The sequence below is a fragment of the Coenobita brevimanus genome, chromosome 9 (genome assembly GCF_032717465.1).
Source record: "Coenobita brevimanus isolate Jiangsu-jjx chromosome 9, ASM3271746v2, whole genome shotgun sequence".
Classification (NCBI taxonomy): domain Eukaryota; kingdom Metazoa; phylum Arthropoda; class Malacostraca; order Decapoda; family Coenobitidae; genus Coenobita; species Coenobita brevimanus.
The window spans coordinates 1,227,501-1,246,218 of record NC_136962.1 but is presented as its reverse complement, the minus strand read 5'-3'; the positions used below and the strand labels follow the sequence as shown (position 1 = coordinate 1,246,218).

Genomic DNA, 18,718 nt, shown 5'->3' with positions numbered 1-18,718 from the left:
CTATTACTATCATCAATATCTCTACTATCAATACAATCACGAATATTTCAAGCATCAATATCATCAATGGCATCAATATCTACCTTTGAGTAAGTCCAATACAATCAATTTAATCGGACATCAATTTTATCTATGTGCGTGACGTCTCGATATCCACGCAAATATCATCAATTTTCCCATCAATATCTATGACAATCATCAATATTTCTACTATCAAAATAAACACGAATATTTCAGGCATCAATATCATCAATGGCATCAACGCTTACCTTAAAATAAAGCAGAAATTACGAAATAAATAGCGCATCATCTCGACCGCATGCCCACTACCTCAAGAGATACGCCAGTCAAATGCGCGCTCAAAACCTATCCTAATTCCTTTATTTATATTTTATTCCGGGTATAATAAATAAAAAAACATATATGGAGTGCTTCAAGATATAAAAATAATATACTGTGTACTTTAGTGGCCCTGAAATTAATTAAAATGGGCAAATAATAATGATAACTGTTATTAATTTGACTGAAGCCATCGCCATTGTTGGAACGCGCGAGAAATTTTCAAACACTCGCTCTAGACTTTGGCACCAATTTTTTTATAAATATTTCCCATCACACACCATTATTTTCCTTACAAATATTATCATAGTTACTTTGAAAGGGAAAATTTGAATATATTTATTTTTTAAACGGTGTTATTTCAGATTTTTTTTTTTTAATCATACTTGAAGGAAAAGGATGCCACGTAGATAGAGCCAAGCGTCTCCCCCCCCCCCACTAAAAAAAGGAAGGAAGCTCCCCAACACCTCTTCCTTAGCGATTTATTTATGGATAGGACTGATAAATATCCTTTTGAACATTACTTATGCTGAGTATGGCGATATAGGAAGGGTTTATGTAACACAGAAGAGTAAGGTGTAAAAACAAATTAAATCGCTTAGGAAAAGGTGCTTGGGAGCTTCTAAACACCTCGTTCTAATCGACTTATTTCTGGAAATGACTGGTTAATATCGTTTTGAGCGTTAATTATGCAGAGTATGATGATATTGGAAGGATTTATGTAACACAAGAGGACATAAAGGTGTAATACAATAAATCGCTTAGGAAAAGGTGTTAGGGAGCTTGTCCTCGGTCTTCCCCTCCCTCTCCACCTCACTCACTCTCCTAGTTAGTCTCTCATTCTCCATCCTCTCAACTCACCCCATCTCTCACATACAGTACCTCTCCACACCACCCCTCTATCTCATCCTTGGCCTCCCCCTCCCTCTCCTCTCTCCACCCCATTCACATGAACTCTCCTAGTTAGTCTCACACCCCTCTCTCTCATATACCTCCCCACTCCATCCCTCCATCTCATCCTCGGCCTTCCCCTCCCTTCTCTCCCCATCCTCACTTGCAAACTAACTTACACTTTATTAGTCCTATACTTAACACTGTAACCCACACTTCAAGCCAGCATACCTACCTACTTACAAAATCATCCACCCAGTCCCTCGCCCCTGAGAGGTGAAATGCAGACTGCAACAGGCCATAACTTGCAATTCTTTCTCTTGCTCTCTCTCTCTCTACAGGGCAATAACCTGCAATTCTGTCTTTCTCTCTCCCTCTCTCTCTTTCTCTCTCTCTCTCCGGGGCAATATCAACCTGCAATTCTCTCTCTCTCTCTCTCTCTCTCTCTCTCTCTCCAGACCAATATCAACCTGCAATTCTCTCTCTCTCTCTCTCTCTCCAGACCAATATCAACCTGCAATTCTCTCTCTCTCTCTCTCTCTCTCTCTCTCTCTCTCCAGACCAATATCAACCTGCAATTCTCTCTCTCTCTCTCTCTCTCTCTCTCTCTCTCTCTCTCCAGACCAATATCAACCTGCAATTCTGTCTCTCTCTCTCTCTCTCTCTCTCTCTCTCTCTCTCTCTCCAGACCAATATCAACCTGCAATTCTCTCTCTCTCTCTCTCTCTCTCTCTCTCTCTCTCTCTCTCTCTCTCCAGACCAATATCAACCTGCAATTCTCTCTCTCTCTCTCTCTCTCTCTCTCTCTCTCTCTCTCCAGGTCTGTTACTACTATGCTGATGGTCGTTTCTTGTACGTTAAAAAAGACGTACATGTGCGTAAAATGGTACACACCTAGACATGTACACCAAAATGAATCTACTTATACTTACACATACCCACCTCATCTTGTATGTAAGGAAAAAAATACCTACATGTGCGTAAAAATGGCCTAAACTTACACATGTGCGTCAAATCATGTGCACCTAAATGACATGTACACCAACTCACACATACACAAAATTGATGGTATTTTTTTTTAAATGCAAGGAAGAAGGAACCCAAGGCTGAGCCCGCAAACCGTTCCTTCCAAGAAAAAAAACAAAAACAATACAAGAGAGCCAAATTCAAGATGCGTTCATTCTGAGATGCCTGGACACACTGCGTTTGAAAGACTGGAGATCATAGGAAGCAGGAAATACAGAGGGAGACAGTTCCAGAGTTGACCTGTTGCATACATGAAGGACTAGGAGTATTAGTTAACTTACCCCCCTACCTACCTACCTACACTGGAGGTCATAGGCAGTAGGAAATACAAAGGGTGACAGTTCCAGAGTTGACCTGTTGCATAAATGAAGGACTGGGAGTATTAGCTAACTTACCCCCCCTACCTACCTACACTGGAGGTCATAGGCAGTAGGAAATGCATACAGAGGGAGACAGTTCCAGAGTTGACCTGTTGCATAAATGAAGGACTGGGAGTAACGGTTAACTCTTGCATTAGAGAGTTGGACAGAAAAGGGATGAGAGTTTGTTGCTAGACGGGTGCTACGCGCCCGTCGTAGAGGTGGAGGGATGCAAGCAGACAGTTCAGAGGAGCAGTGACCATTGAAGTAGCGATAGAAAAGAGATAAAGATGCAACAGTGCGGCAAAGAGACAGAGGTTGAAGGGAGCCAGTAAGAGGAGCAGTGACCATTGAAGTAGTGATAGAAAAGAGATAAAGATGCAACAGTGCGGCAAAGAGACAGAGGTTGAAGGGAGTCAGTAAGAGGAGGAGAGTTATTGAAGTAGCGATAGAAAAGAGATAAAGATGCAACAGTGCGGCAAAGAGACAGAGGTTGAAGGGAGCCAGTAAGAGGAGGAGAGTCAATGAGACGAAAAGCCTTTGACTCCACCCTATTGAGAAGAGCTGTATGTGGGGAGCCTCCCCACACATGAGAGTTGTACTCCACACAGGGGCGGATAAAACCCCTGTATAGAGTCAACAATTGTGCAGGGGTAAAGAAGGAACGGAGTCGGCTTAGCACACCCAATCTCTTGGAAGCAGATTTTACAAGAGATGTAATATGATCTTTCCAATATATGTCCCGAGTAAAGGAAACCCCAAGCATGTGAAAGGATGGTGTAGGATTAAGCTGAATATTATTAAACATTAGTGGGTATACCTGTGGAAGATTTTGTTGGGTTGATAGGTGTAAGAACTGAGTCTTTGATGCGTTAAAAACACAATTATTTTTACCCCAGTCAGAGATACCAGTCAGGCAGCCCTCTCCACTCCTGCCCTCCATCTCATCCTTGGTCTCCCCCTCCCTCTCCCCCCTCCACCTCACTCACATACACTCTCCTCGTCAGTCTCTCACTCTTCCTTCCCCCAGCTCGCACCTCCCTCTCTCATATATCTCTCCACTCCATCCCTCCACCTCATCCTTGGCCTCCCCCTCCCTCTCCCCCCTCCACCTCACTCACATACACTCTCCTCATCAGTCTCTCACTCTTCCTTCCCCCCAGCTCACACCTCCCTCTCTCATATACCTCTCCACTCCATCTCACCATCTCATCCTCGGTCTCCCCCTCCCTCTCCCCCTTTGTTTGCTGAAGTAACTGCTGAGATGGCAAATACCTACATGTGTATACGAATAGCCTAAACCTACACATGTGCGTCAAATCGTGTGTACTTACATGTATACATTCTGCACCAAATCACATAAATGGCTTCTTAACCTACACATGTACGTAAAAATGGGCTAAACCTACACATGTGCGTCAAATGGTGTGTACGTACATGTATAGCATTCTGTACCAATGCACACACTGACATCAACCTTTCTGTGTACACATAAATGGCTTCGTAACTTACACATGTACACAGAAATTGGCTAAACTTACACATGTGCATCAAATCATGTGTACTTCCATGTATAACATCCTACACCAACTCACACATACATAAAACCAGTATCAACTTTTTTGCGTACACATAAATGACTTCTGAACTTACATATGTGCGTAAAAATGGCCTAAACCTACACATGTGCATCAAATGGTGTGTATGTAAAAATGGGCTAAACTTACACATGTGCATCAAATGGTGTGTATGTAAAAATGGGCTAAACTTACACATGTATGTAAAAATGGGCTAAACCTACACATGTGCGTCAAATCGTGTGCACTTACATGTATAACATTCTGCACAGACATCAGCCTTTTCGTGTACACATAAATGACTTCTTAACCTACACATGTACGTAAAAATGGGCTAAACCTACACATGTGCGTCTAATCATGTGTACTTACATTCATTAGTATTCTCCATCAACTCATACGTACACGAAATCAATATAAACTTTTTCGTGTACACATAAATGGCTTCTGAACTTACACATGTACGTAGAAATGGGCTAAACCTACACATGTGCGTCTAATCGTGTGCACTTACATGTAAACATTCTGTACTGACATCAACCTTTTCATGTACACATAAATGGCTTCTGAACTTACACATGTACGTAGAGATGGGCTAAACCTACACATGTGCGTCTAATCGTGTGCACTTACATGTATAACGTTCTGCACCATGGCCGCCACCTTCGTCAGCACCTCAGTGAGTCGTACGGCGCGCTCTGTGGGGTTCAGGTCAGGCCGGTAGTGTGTGGAGGCCCTGCGGTGGAGAGGTGGAGAGGTTAGGTGTGGTGGAGATGTGGAGAGGATAGGAGAGAGGTGGAGGAGAGGTTAGGAAGGTGGTGGTGGTGGTGGTAGTGGTGGAGGAGAGGTTAGTGTGTGGTGGTGGTGGTGGTGAGAGGTTAAGAGTGTGGTGGTGGTGGTAGTGGTGGTGGAGGGAAGGTTATGAGTGTGGTGGTGGTGGTGGAGGAAAGGTTAGGAGTGTGGTGGTGGTGGTGGTAGTGGTAGAAGAGAGGTCAGAATGTGGTGGTGGTGGGCAGGTTAGTGTGGTGGTGGTGGTAGTGCTGAGGAAGTTAGTGTGGTAGTAGTGGAGGTGGAAGGCAGGGTAGGATATCATCATCATCATCACCATCTCATTCATCATCATCATCATCATCACCATCATCATCATTACCATCATCATCATCATCATTACCATCATCATCATTACCATCATCATCATTACCATCTCATTCATCATCATCATCATCATCATCATCATTACCATCTCATTCATCATCATCATCATCATCATTACCATCTCATTCATCATCATCATCATCATCATCATCATCATCATCATCATCATCATTACCATCATCATCATCATCATCATCATCATCATTACCATCATCATCATCATCATCATCATCATCACCATCATCATCATCATCATCATCATCATTACCATCTCATTCATCATCATCATCATCATCATCATCATCATCATTACCATCATCATCATCATCATCATCATCATCATCATCACCATCATCATCATCATCATCATCATCATTACCATCATCATCATCATCATCATTACCATCTCATTCATCATCATCATCATCATTACCATCATCATCATCATCATCATCATTACCAACTCATTCATCATCATCATCATCATCATCATCATCATCATCATTACCATCTCATTCATCATCATCATCATCATCATTACCATCTCATTCATCATCATCATCATCATCATCATTACCATCTCATTCATCATCATCATCATTACCATCTCGTTCATCATCATCATCATCATCATTACCATCTCGTTCATCATCATCATCATCATCATTACCATCTCGTTCATCATCATCATCATCATCATCATCATCATCATCATCCCCATAACATCATCATCTGGGTCTCTTAACAACCAAAGCAGGTCACAGACAGGCAGTTAGGGGTCACAGGTCACATAGGGTCATTACTGGCTCAAAGAAGGTGTTTGTTTGTTTTTTCAAGAAAGAAGGAGCCCAAGGCTGAGCCCACAAACCGTTCCTTCCAAGAAAAAAACAAAAACAACACAAACGAAAGACAAATTCAAGATGCGTTCATTTTGAGATGCCTGGACACACTGCGTTTGAAAGACTGGAGGTCATAGGAAGCAGGAAATACAGAGGGAGACAGTTCCAGAGTTGACCTGTTGCATAAATGAGGACTGGGAGTATTAGTTAACTTACCCCCTACCTACCTACCTACACTGGAGGTCATAGGAAGTAGGAAATACAGACAGAGGGAGACAGTTCCAGAGTTAACCTGTTGCATAAATGAAGGACTGGGAGTATTAGTTAACTTACCCCCTACCTACCTACCTACACTGGAGGTCATAGGCAGCAGGAAATACAGACAGAGGGAGACGGTTCCAGAGTTAACCTGTCGCATACATGAAGGACTGGGAGTAACTGATTGACCTCACCTAACCTCTCCATCAGTTCTTCGTTGACCTCTGTATGACCCTCACTGCAAGCACCACACACTACATGACACCACTGCCTCACTACCCTCGTTACCACAATGATGATGAAATGATGACAAATGGTGATGATGGAAGGTGATGATAGTGATGAGTGATGGTTTACACTAAGATGATGATGGATGCTGATCTATCTATCTATCTATCTATTGCCAGATGCCTTAATCCCTTATACAGGGTGGCCACAAACAAATCGCCTCCATGTCACCCTGTCCCCTGCCATTTCACTGCTTTTCTCCCAATTCACACACCCCTCTCTCATATACCTCTCCACTCCATCCCTCCATCTCATCCTTGGCCTTCCCCCTCCCCTCTCCCGCTCCACCTCACTCACATACACTCTCCTCATCAGTCTCTCACTCTCCATCCCCCCAGCTCACACCTCCCTCTCTCATATACCTCTCCACTCCATCCCTCCATCTCATCCTTGGCCTTCCCCCTCCCTCTCTCCCGCTCCACCTCACTCACATACACTCTCCTCATCAGTCTCTCACTCTCCATCCTTTCCACACGCTGATAAAAGGTGGCAGGTGATGATAAATGATGTATAACAGGTGAAGAACTGCAGGGACTGAATGACCTCAACCCAGTGGACTCCAGGCTGTGGGTGCTGACAATGCCCCCACACCTGCTCACATCAAGCTGAATGGCCAACTATATCAGTAAGACACACCTGCGACCCTCTTAAAGGTGGGCCACAGCTCTAGGGTCATAATGGTGGCATCCCTCAACCACAGCGGTGCAGATATGGGAGGCATGACCTCCAGTGCAGTGCCAATGTGCTCTGAGATACCTGAGTTTGTTACTGTGCTGTACACTACACGATGTCTATGTACAATACCTATCCACCTGTTATTCTCTCCTAATAAACATGTGAACACCTGACACTATGATTAATTACCCCATATATAGATAGATAGATAGACAGATATACTGTTTCTACTATATATACAGAACAGTATAAGAAATCAACATATATATTAACTACACATACACATACTGACACACCCACCTAAACCTTGCTGCCATATACAGTGTTCTAGGTGTTTTAATTGGTGTTTTATCCTATACATACCTAAACCTTGCTGCCATATACAGTGTTTTAGGTGCTTTAATTGGTGTTTTACCCCATACATACCTAAACCTTGCTGCCATATACAGTGTTTTAGGTGCTTTAATTGGTGTTTTACCCCATACATACCTAAACCTTGCTGCCATATACAGTGTTTTAGGTGCTTTAATTGGTGTTTTACCCCATACATACCTAAACCTTGCTGCCATATACAGTGTTTTAGGTGCTTTAATTGGTGTTTTACCCCATACATACCTAAACCTTGCTGCCATATACAGTGTTTTAAGTGCTTTAATTGGTGTTTTATCCTATACATACCTAAACCTTGCTGCCATATACAGTGTTTTAGGTGTTTTAATTGGTGTTTTATCCTATACATACCTAAACCTTGCTGCCATATACAGTGTTCTAGGTGTTTTAATTGGTGTTTTATCCTATACATACCTAAACCTTGCTGCCATATACAGTGTTTTAATTGGTGTTTTAATTGGTGTTTTATCCTATACATACCTAAACCTTGCTGCCATATACAGTGTGTAGGTGGGTGCCAGCTTGAACTGAATGTCAGTTGGGTCCAGGTCGGTGGTGATGGCGTGTAGAAATGCATCCTCGCTCTCTTCTCGGAATTCCAACACGGCTGGAAGGATCGGGTCTCGTCCTCCTGAGCCGCCAGGAGGGTAGCGTTCGTAGTTACTCCTGCGTAGGTACGGAAAAAGTTACGATAATATTTACTACTGGGCATTCTCATCACTTAGAAGTTCCTGACACCTGTTCCTAAGTGATTTATTTTGCTTGTTACACCTTACTGTCCTTGTGTTACATAAATCCTTCCAATATCACCATACTCTGCATAAAGCTCCCTAACACCTTTTCCTAAGTGATTTATTTTGTTTATTACACCTTACTGTCCTCTTCTGTGTTACATAAATCCTTCCAATATCACCATACTCTGCATAAAGCTCCCTAACACCTTTTCCTAAGTGATTTATTTTGTTTATTACACCTTACTGTCCTCTTCTGTGTTATATAAATCCTTCCAATATCACCATACTCTGCATAAAGCTCCCTAACACCTTTTCCTAAGTGATTTATTTTGTTTATTACACCTTACTGTCCTCTTCTGTGTTACATAAATCCTTCCAATATCACCATACTCTGCATAAAGCTCCCTAACACCTTTTCCTAAGTGATTTATTTTGTTTATTACACCTTACTGTCCTCTTCTGTGTTACATAAATCCTTCCAATATCACCATACTCTGCATAAAGCTCCCTAACACCTTTTCCTAAGTGATTTATTTTGTTTATTACACCTTACTGTCCTCTTCTGTGTTACATAAATCCTTCCAATATCACCATACTCTGCATAAAGCTCCCTAACACCTTTTCCTAAGTGATTTATTTTGTTTATTACACCTTACTGTCCTCTTCTGTGTTATATAAATCCTTCCAATATCACCATACTCTGCATAAAGCTCCCTAACACCTTTTCCTAAGTGATTTATTTTGTTTATTACACCTTACTATCCTCTTCTGTGTTATATAAATCCTTCCAATATCACCATACTCTGCATAAAGCTCCCTAACACCTTTTCCTAAGTGATTTATTTTGTTTATTACACCTTACTGTCCTCTTCTGTGTTACATAAATCCTTCCAATATCACCATACTCTGCATAAAGCTCCCTAACACCTTTTCCTAAGTGATTTATTTTGTTTATTACACCTTACTGTCCTCTTCTGTGTTATATAAATCCTTCCAATATCACCATACTCTGCATAAAGCTCCCTAACACCTTTTCCTAAGTGATTTATTTTGTTTATTACACCTTACTGTCCTCTTCTGTGTTATATAAATCCTTCCAATATCACCATACTCTGCATAAAGCTCCCTAACACCTTTTCCTAAGTGATTTATTTTGTTTATTACACCTTACTGTCCTCTTCTGTGTTACATAAATCCTTCCAATATCACCATACTCTGCATAAAGCTCCCTAACACCTTTTCCTAAGTGATTTATTTTGTTTATTACACCTTACTGTCCTCTTCTGTGTTATATAAATCCTTCCAATATCACCATACTCTGCATAAAGCTCCCTAACACCTTTTCCTAAGTGATTTATTTTGTTTATTACACCTTACTGTCCTCTTCTGTGTTACATAAATCCTTCCAATATCACCATACTCTGCATAAAGCTCCCTAACACCTTTTCCTAAGTGATTTATTTTGTTTATTACACCTTACTGTCCTCTTCTGTGTTACATAAATCCTTCCAATATCACCATACTCTGCATAAAGCTCCCTAACACCTTTTCCTAAGTGATTTATTTTGTTTATTACACCTTACTGTCCTCTTCTGTGTTACATAAATCCTTCCAATATCACCATACTCTGCATAAAGCTCCCTAACACCTTTTCCTAAGTGATTTATTTTGTTTATTACACCTTACTGTCCTCTTCTGTGTTATATAAATCCTTCCAATATCACCATACTCTGCATAAAGCTCCCTAACACCTTTTCCTAAGTGATTTATTTTGTTTATTACACCTTACTGTCCTCTTCTGTGTTACATAAATCCTTCCAATATCACCATACTCTGCATAAAGCTCCCTAACACCTTTTCCTAAGTGATTTATTTTGTTTATTACACCTTACTGTCCTCTTCTGTGTTACATAAATCCTTCCAATATCACCATACTCTGCATAAAGCTCCCTAACACCTTTTCCTAAGTGATTTATTTTGTTTATTACACCTTACTGTCCTCTTCTGTGTTACATAAATCCTTCCAATATCACCATACTCTGCATAAAGCTCCCTAACACCTTTTCCTAAGTGATTTATTTTGTTTATTACACCTTACTGTCCTCTTCTGTGTTACATAAATCCTTCCAATATCACCATACTCTGCATAAATAACATACAGAAGGATATTAACCAGCCAAAACCAAAAATAAATCAATCAGGGACAGGTGTCAAGGCCTAAAAATTACAGTATGATGCAAAAACTTTAAATTAATGTTATGTAGTTAGCAGTTAGACAATACATGAACATATCCAAAAATAAATCAATTAAGAGAATGTGTTAGGGGACTTTTTACACATCAACACATTACATTGAATTTATTAGACAGAAAAAGCCAAAAAGACATTGATAGTTAGTGATATTATTTTTATTTGAGAGAGAGAGAGAGAGAGAGAGAGAGAGAGAGAGAGAGAGAGAGAGACAGCATGAAAACTATCTCACAGGGGACAGAAAGTGAGCGAGGAAGAAATGAGAGAGGAGAGGAGAGGAGAGGCAGGGAGAGGAGAGTTAGAGAAAGAGAGCAAGGAAGAGAGAGCAAGGAAAAAAGAGAGAAGAGGAGAGGCAGGGATAGAAACATCAGAGAAAGTTAGCAAAGTGAGAGAGAGCAAGGAAAAAAGAGAGAGAGAAGAAGAGGAGAGACAGGGACATAGGAGTTAGAGAAAGTGAGCAAGCAGGAGAGAGAGAGTGAGCAAGGAAGTAAGAGAGAAGAGAGGAGAGACAGGGACATAGGAGTTAGAGAAAGTGAGCAAGCAGGAGAGAGAGAGTGAGCAAGGAAGTAAGAGAGAAGAGAGGAGAGGCAGGGACATGGGAGTTAGAGAAAGTGAGCAAGCAGGAGAGAGAGAGTGAGCAAGGAAGTAAGAGGGAAGAGAGGAGAGGCAGGGACATAGGAGTTAGAGAAAGTGAGCAAGCAGGAGAGAGAGAGTGAGCAAGGAAGTAAGAGAGAAGAGAGGAGAGGCAGGGATGGGAGAGTTAGAGAAAGTGAGCAAGGAAAAAAAAGAGAGAGAGAGAGAGAGGAGAGACAGGGATGGGAGAGTTAGAGAAAGTAAGCAAGGAAAATGATATACAAAAAAGAGAGAGAGACAGGCATTAGAGAAAGTGAGCGAAGGAGAGAAAGAGGGAAAGTGAGCGAAGGAGAGAAAGAGGGAAAGTGAGCAAAGGAGAGAAAGAGGGAAAGTGAGCGAAGGAGAGAAAGAGGGAAAGTGAGCAAAGGAGAGAAAGAGGGAAAGTGAGCGAAGGAGAGAAAGAGGGAAAGTGAGCAAAGGAGAGAAAGAGGGAAAGTGAGCGAAGGAGAGAAAGAGGGAAAGTGAGCAAAGGAGAGAAAGAGGGAAAGTGAGCGAGGGAGAGAAAGAGGGAAAGTGAGCGAAGGAGAGAAAGTGAGATATCTTTTAACTCACATCACGTAGCGTCGAGAGATCCGAGCGCTGCATGGGAGATGGAGAGAGAGAGAGAGAGGGTCATGCAAGAACAACAATAACAATAAACAATGACAATAACAGCGACGCCCCATCATGCAAACGCAAAGAGGTATTCGTTTTGGTTATGGATGCTCCCTAACACCTTTTCCTATGTGATTTATGCAGATTATTACACCTTACTGCCCTCTTCTGTTACATAAATCCTTCCAATATCACCTAACACCTTTTCCTATGTGATTTATGCAGTTTGTTACACCTTACTGTCCTCTTCTGTTACATAAAACCTTTCAGTATCACCTAACACCTTTTCCTAAGTGATTTATTTTGTTTATTACATCTTACTGCCCTCTTCTGTTATATAAATCCTTCCAATATCACCTAACACCTTTCCCTAAGTGATTTAGTTTGTTTATTACACCTTACTGTCTTCTTCTGTTACATAAATCCTTCCAGTATCACCTAACACCTTTTTCTAAGTGATTTATTTTGTTTATTACACCTTACTGTCTGCCTGTGTTACATAAATTCTTCCAATATCACCATACTCTGCAAAAATAATGTACAGAAGGATATTAACCAGCCATATCCAAAAATAAATCACTAAGGAAATGGTGTTAGGGAGCTTCCTTAACCAACAAGAATACCAGGCATAAAAACACCGCTCACACACCCACATATGGACAAACGGAAAATTTTAAAACGCTGAAAGAACCGTTAATATCGTTTAATTTTGAATTTTAAATCAAAACCGCTCCTATATAACTCCTTTTTATTTGAATTTTAAAACACATAAAACTGTTACGACTGTTTTTCATTTGAATTTTTAAACGCAAGAACCGTTGATACCGTATGTTTTTATTTGAATTTTAAAATGCACAAACAGCCATTAATACAGTGTTTTAATTTGAATTTTTAAATGCACAAAACCGTAACTGTATTGTCCGCTTTTATTTGGATTATAAAACACATAAAACTGTTAATACCGTCTGTTTATATCTGATGGAACTGGACAAACGGGGAATTTTTAAACGCAGAAAAACGCTCCCATAGCCCATCTTTTTATCACCCTATTTCATAATCCTTTCGAGATGACAGAAATTCTACCTCATGGCCTCTCTCTCCTTACTTGACCCCAATCCTACTCTACCCCTCCTAATCCTTCAAATGGACCCTAATCTACCTTCCAGTCCCTTATTCTACCTATAAATCTACCCAATCCCTTAGTTTACCCATCGTACAATCCATCAGAGCGAGCAATGTGGAGTAGACGAAGGAATTCTTAAATCAAACTCTCTTCACTCAACTGCAATCCTACTCTACCCGTCCTAATCCTTCAAATGGACCCTAATCTGCCTTCCAGTCCCTTATTCTACCCATAAATCTACCCAATCCCTTAGTTTACCCATCGTACAATCCGTCAGAGCGAGTAAAGCAGAGTAGACGAAGGAATTTTTCTCTCTCAGCCTCTCTCTCTGCTCTACCCCTCCTAATCCTTTCCTATGGACTCTAATCTACCTTCCAATCCCTTATTCTACCCATAAATCTACCCAATCCCTTAGTTTACCCAATCTCCAATCCGTTACAGCGAGAAGTGTGGGGTGGACGATGTGGGAAATGTATCGCTCCGTTTTCCCCTCTTCTACGATCGCCATATTCTTACCTCCCCTCTCCCCCAAGCTCATTCTTGTGCCTGGTTGAGTCCTGTCTGGCCGCCACCCCCCCAACCTCCTGCCCCGAGATGGTAGTGGTTGTGGTGGATGTGGCAGTTGTGGTAGGCTTCTCCTCACCCTGCCTGTTGTGGTGTCCCCCGGGCGGTATTAAGGATGCTTCATGCTCTTCCCCCCCAAAACATGCACTTCTTCGTGACTAGGATATTCGTACGCTGATCCTAGCACCTCTTCGTGACTAGGATATTCGTACGCTGATCCTAGCACTTCTTCGTGACTAGGATATTCGTACGCTGATCCTAGCACTTCTTCGTGACTAGGATATCCGTACGTTGATCCTAGCACTTCTTCGTGACTAGGATATTCGTACGCTGATCCTAGCACTTCTTCGTGACTAGGATTTCTGGGTTCAAATCTTAGCACTTCTTCGTGACTAGCATCTGCCCTCATACACACACATGCATGGGATATTTTCTTTTAACCTTTTAGCTGCCTGCACTTCTTCGTGACTAGCATTTGAATTACTATGCTTAAATTCACTGTGCAAATATTCACCTTTTTCACAGCACTTCTTCGTGACTAGCACTTTGTAACTGCTGTGCTAGACAATGCTATGGCTCTACATATCTCCATAGCACTTCTTCGTGACTAGCATCATATTCTAGTGAGAGAGAGAGAGAGAGAGAGAGAGAAAGAGACAGACAGACAGACAGAGTAGGCATAAAGCTATCTCCATCTTGAATGCTAGTCACGAAGAAGTGCTATGGAAAGGATATAGAGCCACAGCACTGTCTTTGCCACTGATCTACGTGCAAAAATAATAATAATAATAATAATAATAATAATAATACAATAAATAGCAGCTAAAAAGTTGTTACGGGATGTGACTATGTGCAATGGGGGTTTATAATTTTACATGAACACATATAAGCTCCCTAACACCTTTTCTTTAGTGATTTATTTTTACATATGAGTCTGGGGAGAGGATGGAGTGTGAGAAACTAATGAGGAGAGTGTATGTCAGTGAGGTGGATGGGGGGAGGGAGGGGGAGGCCAAGGATGAGATGGAGGGATGGGGTGGAGAGGTATATGAGAGAGGGGGGTGTGAGCTGGGAGCAGGGCAGTGAAATGGCGGGGGACAGGGTGACATGGAGGCGATTTGTTTGTGGCCACCCCTTACGGGATTAAGGCGTCTGGCAATAGATAGATAGACATAGTCTGGGGATATTCTCACCAATTCAGGAAGCTCCCTAACACCTTTTCCTAAGTGATTTATTTTTTATGGCTGGCTAATATCCATGTTATCAAAGGGAGCTTCATGTACCACTACATCAAGTGAGTGGATGGTGGGTGTTACTGTTTAGAATACAGTGATGCTTTGCTGTGTACATAATGATCGCAGATAATGTGCACATAAAAAATGCACACAGATATAGTTGTGTATACTCTGTGCGTATAAAATGTGCACACAATGGCCTTTCCTTATATCCTGTGCACATAGAAAACGCACATAAATCTTCCCACGCTCAGGTGTACATGATGGTTTTAGATGTGCACATAGACATACACACAGACTTAAATACTGTGTGCACATAGGATACGCACATAAATCTTCCCACGCTCATATGTGTACATGATGGTTTTAGATGTGTACACAGACATACACACAGGCTTATATAGTGTGCACATAGGATACGCACATAAATCTTCCCATGCTTATAAGTGTACATGTAGGTTAAAGTGTGCACATAAAAAAAAACACATTCCCATGCATGTGTACACAAAGACGTACAAAAAACGCACATGCTACACAAGGGACAAGACGTACATGACAGACAGACAGACACACATAATTTATCATGTCTAGTAAAAGGAGCTTAGCACTTCTTCGTGACTAGCATTGTATTTTAGTGGTTTATGTGAGCAGGTAAAGGAAGCTCCCTAACACCTTTTCCTAAGTGATTTATTTTCGCTTATTACACCTTATTGCAATACTATAAAAGGATAATAATAATAATAATAATAATAATAATAATAATAATAATAATAATAATAAATCACTAACGAACAGGTGTTAGGAAACTTCCATCTTATTATACTTAACACTAACAAAAAAATTGTGTGTGTGTGTGTGTGTGTGTGTGTGTGTGTTCAGTTTGTGTGTGTGTGTGTGTGTGTGTGTGTGTGTGTGTGTGTGTGTGTGTGTGTAACTATTCTGTACCTTGTGTATGTAAATCACACGTACATGCCCTGTGTACATACATAACACATATACAAGAAAATTAGAAACGTGTGATGGATTTAGAAAGAATTCTTAACACATTCTCCTTACCAACTCATTCGTATAGTTTATAAAGACTCCAATGTGCTTTCATCTATCGGCCTTGGTCACCTAATGGCGGCTCTCCATGCTGCTCGATCTCTGGCAGCCTCCCTATTCAGTGCCTTATCCCTGAGGTCACACTCTATGACCTCATCCCCTCTCCATGCTGCTCGATCTCTGGCAGCCTCCCTATTCAGTGCCTTATCCCTGAGGTCACACTCTATGACCTCATCCCCTCTCCATGCTGCTCGATCTCTGGCAGCCTCCCTATTCAGTGCCTTATCCCTGAGGTCACACTCTATGACCTCATCCCCTCTCCATGCTGCTCGATCTCTGGCAGCCTCCCTATTCAGTGCCTTATCCCTGAGGTCACACTCTATGACCTCATCCCCTCTCCATGCTGCTCAATCTCTGGCAGCCTCCCTATTCAGTGCCTTATCCCTGAGGTCACACTCTATGACCTCATCCCCTCTCCATGCTGCTCAATCTCTGGCAGCCTCCCTATTCAATGCCTTATCCCTGAGGTCACACTCTATGACCTCATCCCCTCTCCATGCTGCTCAATCTCTGGCAGCCTCCCTATTCAGTGCCTTATCCCTGAGGTCACACTCTATGACCTCATCCCAGGTCTTTATTGGTCTGCCTCTCACAACCCCACCCTCACCCTCCACACCCCTCACCCTCCACACCTCACACCCTCCACACCTCTCACCCCCACACCTCACCCTCCACACCTCTCACCCTCCACACCCCTCACCCTCCACATCCCTCACCCTCCACACCTCTCACCCTCCACACCTCACACACCTCACCCTCCACACCTCTCACCCTCCACACCCCTCACCCTCCACACCCCTCACCCTCCACACCTCACACCCTCCACACCCCTCACCCTCCACACCTCTCACCCTCCACACACCTCACCCTCCACACCCCTCATCCTCCACACCTCTCACCCTCCACACCCCTCACCCTCCACACCTCTCACCCTCCACACCCCTCTCTCTCCACACCTCTCACCCTCCACACCCCTCACCTTCCACACCTCTCACCCTCCACACCTCTCACCCTCCACCCCTCACCCTCCACACCTCACCCTCCACACCTCTAACCCTCCACACCCTCACCCTCCACACCCTCACCCTCCACACTCCTCACCCTCCACACCTCACAACCTCCACACCTCTCACCCTCCACACCTCTCACCCTCCACATCCTCACCCTCCACACCCCTCACCCTCCACATCCCTCACCCTCCACACCTCTCACCCTCCACACCTCTCACCCTCCACACCCCTCACCCTCCACACCTCACCCTCCACACCTCTAACCCTCCACACCCCTCACCCTCCACACCTCACACCCTCCACACCTCTCACCCTCCACACCTCTCACCCTCCACACCCCTCACCCTCCACACCCCTCACCCTCCACACCCCTCACCCTCCACACCTCTAACCCACCACACCGCTCATAGAGTGTGACCTCAGGGATAAGGCACTGAATGGGGAGGCTGCCAGAGATCGAGCAGAATGAAGAGCCGCCAGTAGGTGACCAAGGCCGATGCATGGAAGCAGGATGGAGTTTTTATGCATACGAGAAAAAGGAGAGAGAGAGAGAGAGAGAGAGAGAGAGAGAGAGAGAGAGAGAGAGAGAGCCATGCCAGAGACAGAACGAAAAAAAATCTATATCTATCTATGCATCTATCTGTCTATCTATCTGTGCAAATAATGGAGAAATAGGAACATTACTTACGTGTCTATCTATCTATCTATCTATCTATCAAAGGACATATCTACTTACACGTCCATCAATGTGTATGTGTGTATGTCTATCTATCCATCTATCTATCAAATACCTATCCTTCTATCTATCTTTCTATCTATCCATCCATCCATCTATATATCCATCTATCTATCAAATACCTATCCTTCTATCTATCTTTCTATCTATCCATCCATCCATCTATCTATCCATCCATCTATCTATCAAATACCTATCCTATCTATCTATCTATCCATCTATCTACCTTTCTATCTATCCATCTATCTATCTATCCACCTATCTATCTATCTATCAAATACCTATCCTTCTATCCATCCATTTATCTATCTATCTATCTATCCATCTATCTATCTATCCACCTATCTATCAAATACCTATCCTTCTATCCATCCATTTATCTATCTATCTATCTATCTACTCACCCGTCGATAGATGTATTGTGCCTCATCCTCTCGTCCTGCTGTGGATCAATGAAACGGAAGTTGTGGATCCGGCCAAACCTCACCACACACCCATGCTGGAGAAGTACGGAGGGATTAGTATGCATTTATCTATCTACCTGTCTATCTATCTGTCCGTCCCCCCCCTCCACCCACACCCTCATTCCTATATCTTATCTATCTATCTATCTATGTACCCACCCACTTATATATCTATCTGTCTATCTATCTATCCATTCACCCATCTATCTGTCTATCTACCTATCTATGTACCCACCCACTTATATATCTATCTGTCTATCTATCTATCTATCGATTCACCTATCTATCTGTCTATCTATCTATCTATGTACCCACCTCTTCACCTTCCATCCATCTATCCATCTATCTATCCATCTATCTATCTATGTACTCACCTACCTATCTATCTATCTATCAGTCAATCTATCCCACCCACTTATGTATCTATCTATCTATCCACCCATCCATCTGTCTATCTATCTATGTACCCACCTC

General features: G+C 42.4%; 1 protein-coding gene across 1 annotated transcript in view; it reads right to left on the bottom strand.

The window, feature by feature from the left end:
- The window catches only part of cno (adherens junction formation factor afadin), a 284,268-nt gene that overhangs the window by 151,941 nt on the left and 113,609 nt on the right, over positions 1–18,718 (bottom strand). The window contains exons 10-12 of the mRNA XM_080280060.1: positions 18,185–18,279; positions 8,278–8,463; positions 4,826–4,928 (exon numbers count right to left, since the gene is read on the bottom strand). Of these exons, the coding sequence (XP_080136186.1) occupies positions 4,826–4,928; positions 8,278–8,463; positions 18,185–18,279 (384 nt within the window). The remainder of the gene's footprint in view (positions 1–4,825; positions 4,929–8,277; positions 8,464–18,184; positions 18,280–18,718) is intronic.